Below are 9857 nucleotides of genomic sequence, written 5' to 3'. Positions count from 1 at the left end.
CACGTCCATCACTTCTGTCTCTCTCTCCTCTGCTGTGTTCCTGGGGAGTCCAGAACTATCACATGTTCAAGAAAAGCACTAAATAGAGTAGTACCCTAGTGAACACACTACCAGTCTATTCTTCTGTCAATACGTGCACCCATGATACTCCCTTCAGTTATGATCCTGCCTTGCCATGTAAACTGCAGCTGGAATCCTGCTGACTCAGACATTCAATCTATAAAAACCCTGACTCTCACTGCCAGAGTCACAATCCCTTCAGATACTCCATTTCCAACAGTGGGTACATATTAAGAAAATGTGTAGACAGCTACTAACTTACCAAGCTGCAATTCTTGCCATAAAAAAGGGTCTCAGGAGACAATGAGTTGAACAAACTGTTTTAGTAGATAAGGATAAAACCATAGCATGTAATTATCATGCTGCAAAATGACTACATTGGTAGTTAACGAGGAAACTTTTCCTGTGTTGGTCTCAAAAGCCCCCTCCTCCTGCCCCTGCCTCAAGGGGAGTGGGGGAAGACACAAGCCCATAATGTGGTGCAGGGCACAGAAGTGAGATCAAGTCATCTCAATTCAGGCAGCAAGCTTTTCCCAGTCCTCTCAATCCCAATCAAGGCACACGATTATGCAAACACATACGCACTCCCACAATTTGCTTTCTACAGTAACATGTCAGGTCATGGCATGTCAACAGGCTCTCTGCTTCCCACGGAGGCCTCTGGAAAGGGTGTGCTTCCATCTCACAGACACTGCACCTGGTATGGATCTTGCACAATCCCAGTTATCCACTAGCCGGTGGCAAATAATTCTATCTTGCTTTCAAGGGGTGCATGCTGTGGTCAGTGTGCCACAGTGCATTTGCTCTCCAGACCAGTAAACCACCACGACACGTTTGCAAGGCTGCCATTCTGCATTTTGTCATCTTACAGGTTTCCCTCTTTGAAGATGAAGAAATAATGAAACCGCCTACTTATTTGGTGAAGAAATGCCAACCTTCCAAACTGCACTTTTCTTCATGCTTGAAATGGCTGAGTCTCAGCACAACGATGCACAAGAAATATTATCATTTCAAGCGTGTTCTTGAAGAGTCGGCACAAATGCCGATTCTGCAAAACCTTCCTGGTATAACCTTGTTTCAGACTGAAATGACTGTGTCCCAGAGTGGCACAAATCCCTCATTGGCCCACATTTTAAAGACAGGAGAGACTGCACTTCTCTGTGTAATCATCCCTTAACTGCACATGAAACATTTACTGGAACGGGAAATCAAAAGCATTATCACACAACAGCAGTCCATCCTTTGAATAATCTCCTTCTTCCCATCTCTGCCACAGAGATAGGCTAGGCTCCACGAGTCCAAGCTATTCCAATGAGATGCCAAATGGTCAGCGTGTCCTTTTACTCATTTCCCTGTCAGTACTGCCATGTAACCCTGTTTCTTTTTGGTCTTGTGTTCCTGCAGTGCCTCACTGATGTTTAACCAGCTCAGCAGCTGGCTTGCTCAGCCCACAACCTTCCATGAGGTCACTCAAAAGGCAATTCTGGAGCTGAAAATGATTTCACTTACACTCTTCAGTTACAGGCTATCAAATGTACTTATTATCTCCATAACTGTAACCATGACAGGGCATGGTTCTGGCAGAGAGGCAAACCAGCTAGAAGAAAAAATGGACAGATGTTAACTAGCACCAGTCCTGCATGGTCGGACGCCACCGTGGGCGCCAGCAACACAGCCTGCATCTGGTTGTGGCCTTGTGTGCTGCTCCCCTGCCTCACAGGGCAGCAGCCAGCAAACATTACCCCTTGGTGTCACAACACAGACTACTGATGGTAGCAGTACCTGATCCACAGCCTCATGAGACTTCATCTCCTTATCAAAAACGGAGTTAAGATCCACAGATCTGCCATTAACTTCCTCTGTGATGACCTGGTGTTTGCTTCAACTAATATTCTCTTCCTTAATCCATGTGCTAGCTCAGCTCCAGCTGCATCTGTGCCCATTTCCTCAAGTTACGTTCAGCTGTGACTCCAGTTACAGGAACAGGACTACTGCTGTGAAATGGAGAGATTCACAAGATGACCTCTAAAAACAAAAGCTGTGGCACCAGAGAAAGGGTTGCCAACTAGTTGACACAGTCTTCAATTATGCTGCTATTACACTGAAACACATGTAATGTAGCTGCAGCTTTAGAAAAAAAGAACCATCTCCATTTGTGAAATGAAATAAACTGAGTCCTGCCTAGGCTTGCTTTCATGTAGGGCACAAAACCATTAGGCTATGAATGAAATTTCAAATGTTAATGCCTTATCTTGACAAGCCAGGAACAAAGGGTGCGAGACAGTTCGAGCCACGTAGCTGCAGTATGTTGTCAAGTCTGCGCTCATGGAGTGATGAAGGTCACTGCAAAACCACACCACTGAGGAAGCAGACACTTGCATTCACTCAGCTTGCCTGGAAAACAAAACTTACCATTCTCCTCCCTCCTGATCAGCAAAGTCTCATTTTTAAAGTACAGCAGGATTTTTCTATTTATTTGTTAATATAATAATTAATTAAATTGGAAGTTTAAATTGAAAAAAATTAGGTCCCAATTTCTTTCTTTGACCACACAAGTCTTGCAAAATCTTGCCAAAACCTTGTGCATACACATGAATTTTTAATTACCCCAATTTTGCCTCTGTGGGAAAACCTAAGAAAGATAAAGTTAAGATACGGCTGAAAATGTAAAGATTAATAAACAAAGCTGAAATGCACAGAAATTATCTTTCATTTTGTTAAAACCTGTCTGAAGTACCCAGAAGGCAACATGTTCCATTTGCAATACCAATGTGCACATTTATGAGTTTCCATTATTATGCACAGAAATAATGGATGTATTTTGTACCTAATATTTAATCTTAGTAACTTAGACATGTCTTATTTCCACAATCACACAACTCTGGGCTCAAAAATATCATCTCAGAGTAGCTGCACTCCCACATTCCTTCAAATAAAGCATGTCCACTAGTCTCCCAGCAAGTAAAACTGCTACCCCTGCAAAGAACAACCACTGCTTTGTTTAAAGGGCATGTTTTTATGGACATGGAGTTCTTGTATCTGTAAAATTAACTGGACTAACAGTTATGAGAAAGAATACATATATTCATTCTATATGACTACAACATACAAGGTTAGTGTAAAAAGCCAAAGTATTTTTCTTTACATATAATATCCAACACCCTCCCAACATGCTTAACACAGGAAAGTACAATTAAGAGAAAACTTAAAAAATATGTTTATTTTCTGTGTAGATACAGCTGAATTCTGAAGATGATGTTCTTCACCCTTACATTTTCACCCCAAAGTACAGTGACCAGGCAAAGAACAAGGATTAGACAGTTTACTTCAGTTACAGTTCTGTACCTCTCTAGTAACTTTCTTGATATACACACACCTGGCAAATCAACAGGGACAAAGAAACAGTTGCATTTATAGCAGGACATATATCAAAATAGAAATACCTCAGTGGGCTGCACCTTGCTTGATATTTCATTTGCACTTTCAACAGCATTTCTATTAATAAATGTTTCTATCAGCTGCAGTTATGGCAAATTATGTTAATCACAGATTAAATTAAAAATTACACATAACATGCTTTTTAAAGTTTTTATTTGGTGTAGTATTTAAACAATTTCATAAACAACTAAATAATAAAATTGTCTGTTCATGATGCTTCCAATCTTCTGTTCTTCCATTTTTCCGCATAGAACTTGAATGTCTCCTATAAACAGAGTGGAATAAACAAGTTCAACCTTGTTTCAACTGAAAAGTTACTAATTCTGAACAAAGTCTTACGTCCTGACAAAATCTATTATTCTCTGTCATGCAAAACTAGATCTGTATTGAAGTCTGTATAATTAGGAGAAATACCAGAGAGAGTGAATAAAAGGAAAAGGAAAACCTTGCCAAAAATGCATAATGAAGCTTCTATTACTAAATGCAATAATATAATCAATTTCATTTTTAAAATGAAAATACCTTTTAACTTCAATCTGCAATTGTGTCAAAAAAACTGAAACGCTTTTAAAGACCAAGCTGCATTAGAGAAAAACTGAACAGGGAAATCAGAAAATGAATCATCCCAGGGACTTGGAAAAAACACTCTTATGTTAACTAGCTACATATAAGAAACAGACATTCTAGTTTTTAAATTTACAGTCCAAATAAAAATTCAGGTTATAAAATATGTAAAGCTACAGAAAAAAACCACCATAGCTGTTGAAAGATTAAACCAAGTATTTTGCGCCAATAATTTTCTCCAATTGTTTACAAATTAGAAAAGAAAATCACATTTATCATGAAGCAATATAGAGAAACAGTATACAGCCATTCTTCACAGAATTACAGAACATTTTTTAGAATAGAAAAAGCGTTGAGAAAAAAAAGCAATAAAAAATTTGCTTAGAGAATGGAAAATATAATGTCTTCAAAATCTGCTTAGCAAAAATGGTACTAATAGTTAAATGGTCTACTAATAGTAGACTATTAGTCAAAGGAATGAGGCAAAACTATTTGCAGTCTTCACAGATTTAATATCATGCTGCTTGTCACCCTCAAGTAACATGTATTTGCAGAGTTGCATAGGTATCTTGGGAGGGCAGCTAGAAGCAAAGCTGCAACAGAAAAATAATTCCTACAGTTCTAAAATTCCATACTACTAGCGCAGCAACTTATACTAGACACAAAACACTAATTAATGAAAACTAGAAGCCATTAATTGTTACTGAAGCACACGTTCTACAAGCCTTTTCAAGTCCAATTTCTTAGATAAATGCCCCAAGGAGATTTGATAAAGGTACACCTGTAGATGAGCTGCCTGATAAGGAGGTAGTTTAAATATTGTAAGCCCCAGGAGGTTTTATTTCCTTAAGTCAAATCCAATGCAAGATTACCACAGCTCCCACAACACCCAGAACTTCATACGCTACCTCCTTTGAGCAGTCTCTGCAGAGACCTAGTCCCTATGTAATTATTCACGCAATCTGTTTTATTAATATTGAACGTACACAACTCTGCAGATCAATTTCTTAATTAGGAAATACTCACAGGGGGTTCAGTGAAAGGGACAGGCTCTCCTACTTGCTTCAGGAAAGTTGCTAAAGATTTCAAAGAGATCTCGTTCAGCTCTATGTTCTTCGCTTTTGTTTTCTCATAAGTAGCCTTTACAGAAGCAACATCCCCATCCAATTCTGAGGAAAAAAAAAAAAAAACATAACCCAAAAAACCTCAGTTGTTACTTGTTTCTCTTTCCACCTGTTTTCACTCATGCTTAACCATCAACTGCGGCTCAGACATTTGCTTGAGAAGCACTGGGATGAAACTGAAGAGACCCCTGAGAGTTTCACTGCTGTCCCCAGGGTCTTAGAAGCAGTACAACAAGCAGTTCCTAGCACCTTGTAAACATCAAGGAAGCCATCATGTCCAGTTAAATTCATTCTGTTGCCTGGGAGGGAGAACACAAACACCTGCAGTATGGGAGCTGTCTCAGGTTTTACTTGCTCACATTTGGAAACATCATCTTCGCAACCATAGGAGCTATAGAAACAATGGTTCATAAAGAAAGAAAAAAAAGAGCTTTGTGCAGAAATGGATAGCCTGTGTCCCTTTCTCGTGAGAAAAAGCTTCCCACTCACATCTGGAAAGTGGCTGAGCTCCTTTTTGAATGTGGGAGGCTACTGCAAAAACTGCATGAAATGACAGCTTAATGAAAGCATAGAAATTGTTAACTTTCTACAACTTTAAAATAGATTTATTATGGGAAACACCAACAAAAAGAGCTAATACTTATATTGCATTTAATGGACCACGCAATAGTAATTTTACATATTTCTTTTTTCTAAAAGGTACATAGCAAAGGATGCTGCATCTCACCAGACTGAAGGAAAGCTAGCCCTGGCAGTGGATCTCATCTCAGGACAAGGACAGGAGTAAAGGCCCTATTATTTGTTCCATCATGGATGCCTGACAGATGATCACATTTCTTTCAGCTGTGATCTATATTCTACTATATCTTTGCTAAAAACAAACAGTTATAATTTTATTTGCCCATTTTTTGTTAATTAGAAACAGCTAGCAACTACGGTAATAACAATACTCTGCCATATTTCATAGCCTTTTCTAATTAAAAATAACAATGGCCTGACAGGAGAATAATTAATTATCTCAAAAATCATGCTAATGGCAAGGTTGGATTTGGCCCAAAACAAGAAATCATGTTTGAAAGCTTATTAACTTCAAAATTTAAAAAAAACCCAACAACTTTGATTTAAAAGATCTTATTTCTACCCCTCATGGCTAGAGCACAGTCTAAGCCTTCTTATTTTCAGTTGTGCTAAATATTTTGCTGATGATCCCTTTAACAGTCAAATGATCCATGTCTCATGCAGGTGAGATGCTTGCACAGAATAACTTGGGAACAGCTTTTAAAACTCTTCATGCTTGTACTGGAAGTCTCCTCTAGGACCTGCTAGGAGTCAGGTACATCTCTTCCTGAAGAAAGTACAGCAAGCATCTGTTAATACAGAGTATAGATTGCTTCATATGGTTAAATACCCTCTATCCACTGTTTTAGGTATAGCAGGGTAGGCGATTCTCTGCAATCTCTTTATGAAACTGCTATTCCATCATGTCGTTAGAAAGGATAGTGAAAATCTTAGTTCAGTTACAGAATTTTTACTGAGGAGAAAGCAGCAGAGGACCAATGACGGCATAAAGCAGCAAGTACACTGCTGGTGACAAAAGGGCAATTTTTGTCTTATAAAAACATGTTAAAAAACTTACCCTGCTGTGAGCCTGAACCTACCTGTTACATGGCTAAAAGATTTTTGGTAGTAATAGCTTTTTGCAATGTTACTAAGCAAGCAAATTTTCTAAGTTAGGTAACACATCACAGGACTTCAACAACTTGATTCAAATATGTAAGTTTGTATTCCTTTGACACCATATCTCAGATGTGTGTTTTAAGTGTTTTACCTAATTATTCCTATTTATCTTCCCTGTGACAGACTGGTGCACAAGGGCTTCTGTCCTCGTACTTTTTTGCTTGTAACATGTGTGAAAAGGTTTTACTCCCTGTAATACAACTAGAGGACAGTATCAGAGTACACAAGGCAAAGCACTCTACAAGTACAGAGATGCAAGCTTAAGACTGAGTGTTGCCATAGGAGCTGTATGTATTCGTTTTTCAAGAGTGAGTCTTGCAAATAAACATACTTTACTTGACTTTTTTAGAGGTGCTCACCTCTGGCTTCAGCTATAAAGAGAACTGATAAGTACTTCAACTACTTATGTAAATTCTAATGAAGGCATCTGGAATATTAATGCTGGCTACATTACAAGATACATAAATAATTTACACTAATAAGATCATTTCACATTACTGAAAGAATAAATGACGTACGATTTTGAAACACACACATATATAAAAGGAACCAGTATTACTACATGCTTAGGGGAAAAAAAAGCTCAAGTAATTTTAAAAGCCATTCATTTCTACAGCATTTTCCCCCATGTGTCAGGATGGATTCTTTCTTATTCCATGAAGGCCCTACTTCAGGTTCTTAGTAAAGGATTCACAGCTTGTGTTAGCTGGTTGCTCTTCCATCCTAACAGCCAGGACAGCATACAGACCCAACAGACTGAAACAAGAAAAACCTCAGATAACCCCTGCACCTCTTATGACTCAATCTGTAAACCAAGTAAGGGCTGGCATGACCATTCTGAATTGTCCCCAGAGTTCTCACTATAAAACTGTTCCAAGGAGAATTGCTTACCATAACATCTCAAGAGGTACCGGTACGCCACTGCTAGATTGAGATGCTCAGGGATCAGTTCTAGAAGTGCCTCAATCCTCTTTGCCTGTGAGATTTAATGCACAGACAAAAAGAGCATGACCTTGAAATTTTAAAGAACAAAGTAAAGTCACCAAATTCAGAACAGTTATTGCAAATTTTTTTAATGAAATGAACTGTGCTGGTAACAAAGAATGGATTCTGTGACTCAAAGTACACACAATTTCCTTCCCAAAATTTTGCAGATATGAAATAGTAAAAGAAATGAAGCCCAAAATACAATTAATGTAATAGGGGCCTACTCAAGAATCCTAAAGATTAGTGTCTCCCCCGCCCCCACTCCCCCCCAGTTACGCAATTAATGTATCAATGAGAATATGGCAGGATTTCAACCAATTTTGGAAAACTTCAAAACACTCAGCATCCATCAATAACCTACCGGTCAATGGTAGCTATGATCAATGCTTAAAAGGAGTCAGATCACTAACTAATGTGCCTAAATTTGGAACCTCCTTCCCTCAGCCTCTGATTGCAGTTTCAAATATCCTCAGATTTTAAATTAAAAGCAGTTTATTAAGAACATCTTTATCACACACTATCAACTTTGATATGTTAGTAAAATTTCAGCTTGATGAGCCAGGAAACTTCAACATTTTTAGTTCCTTCTTACAGACACCAAATAATAGTGTTTATCACATCATATTTATTATCCCCGCTTCAACATAAGAACTTTAAATCTATTAGTATTTAATGGCAACTTCCACAAAACATAAATGTATGTTTGGCTCATTTGAAAAAATATTTATTCAAGTTTGTGTACTAGATGTCTCCTGATGTTGCTCCTCTATGAAAGTGGAATCCACATTGTTTTGCTTGGGTGTGTATTTCAGGGTTTTTTTGGTTGTTGTTCAGTGTTGGGTTTGAAGTGGGGGCTGTTCAATTTTTTTAGTGTGTGTTAAGGCTTTTTTGTTTGCGCTGGAGGTTTTTTTTTGTTGGCCTTTGGATTTGTGTTTTATTTGTTTTGGGGTTTTTTGTTTACTTCAAGGGGGCCATAGGAGGAGGGAGAAATAGGAGTAGAGCGAGCACATAAAGGACAGCATTTCAAATTACAGGGAATGAGCACAAAGCCAGGAACCTAAACAGATGCTCCAACTACATACATGTCCAAACCACCATAACAAGTAATATGAAATGTGTCTTACAATGTAAACACAGAGGCATTTTATCATCAGAGAGAGGCTGAGCTTTTAACTCACATTTGTATTCACACAATGTAGCCAGTAAAATAAGGACTTTCAGGTTGTGATAGTACGCAGTAAAACATTCTAAGGACAATGTTTGTAGGATATACAGTGTAACATGGAAAATGCAGGAAATAACGGAAACAAGAGAAAGATGTTAAGTACCCCCTTCCTCTCCATCATGCTCCATAATACAAGCTGTTCTTAAAATATAACCAGCTCTGCAAATTAACCTCCCCCCTCCCCAAGAAGCACAGTAAAGCTGTCAAGTGTTAAGTTCAAAACACTAAGAAAGGTTCATGAAATAGTATTTTGCGACATATATAATTGTATGCATAAGAAAAATTTTGTACCTGTCCAGGTTTAGTTGCTGATCCAGCCATAAAACGCCCTAAAGTTCTCTTCTCCTGAGCTATTGCATCCCACTTCTGAAGACAAAGAAATGATTAATGTAGCAGACATGAATAGGTTACTGATAGGCAAAATCACTAAGGTTACAATTTCTAATTACAGATGCTTAAAACAATATACAAATATATTACCTATTTACAAGGTAAATAATTGAATATTAGTTTGACAAGAAAACCAAAAAACTAACCACAAACCAAGCTCATTTCATGCTCTTCTTTGGTAAGCATTTTTAAAATGGTAGGTATAAAGTTTGTTTAAAACAATAGGGGAAAGAATTAAACTAATCCTTCTATATACCACAAAAACGAGGTTTAGGACTGCAAAAGAATGAAAAAGAGAAACACTATTCCTCTCCAATTATACTGCCAAGCAT

General features: G+C 38.0%; 1 protein-coding gene across 1 annotated transcript in view; it reads right to left on the bottom strand.

Moving 5' to 3' along the window:
* Positions 1-3260: 3260 nt before the first annotated feature.
* The window catches only part of LRPPRC (leucine rich pentatricopeptide repeat containing), an 87373-nt gene continuing 80776 nt past the window's right edge, over positions 3261-9857 (bottom strand). The window contains exons 35-38 of the mRNA XM_066316091.1: positions 9427-9501; positions 7815-7899; positions 5089-5231; positions 3261-3763 (exon numbers count right to left, since the gene is read on the bottom strand). Of these exons, the coding sequence (XP_066172188.1) occupies positions 3707-3763; positions 5089-5231; positions 7815-7899; positions 9427-9501 (360 nt within the window). The 3' untranslated portion in view covers positions 3261-3706. The remainder of the gene's footprint in view (positions 3764-5088; positions 5232-7814; positions 7900-9426; positions 9502-9857) is intronic.

Source organism: Sylvia atricapilla, chromosome 3 (assembly GCF_009819655.1).
Source record: "Sylvia atricapilla isolate bSylAtr1 chromosome 3, bSylAtr1.pri, whole genome shotgun sequence".
NCBI classification, from domain to species: Eukaryota; Metazoa; Chordata; class Aves; order Passeriformes; family Sylviidae; genus Sylvia; species Sylvia atricapilla.
Note: the sequence above shows the minus strand (reverse complement) of the source record. Positions and strands in the feature narration are given on the sequence as shown.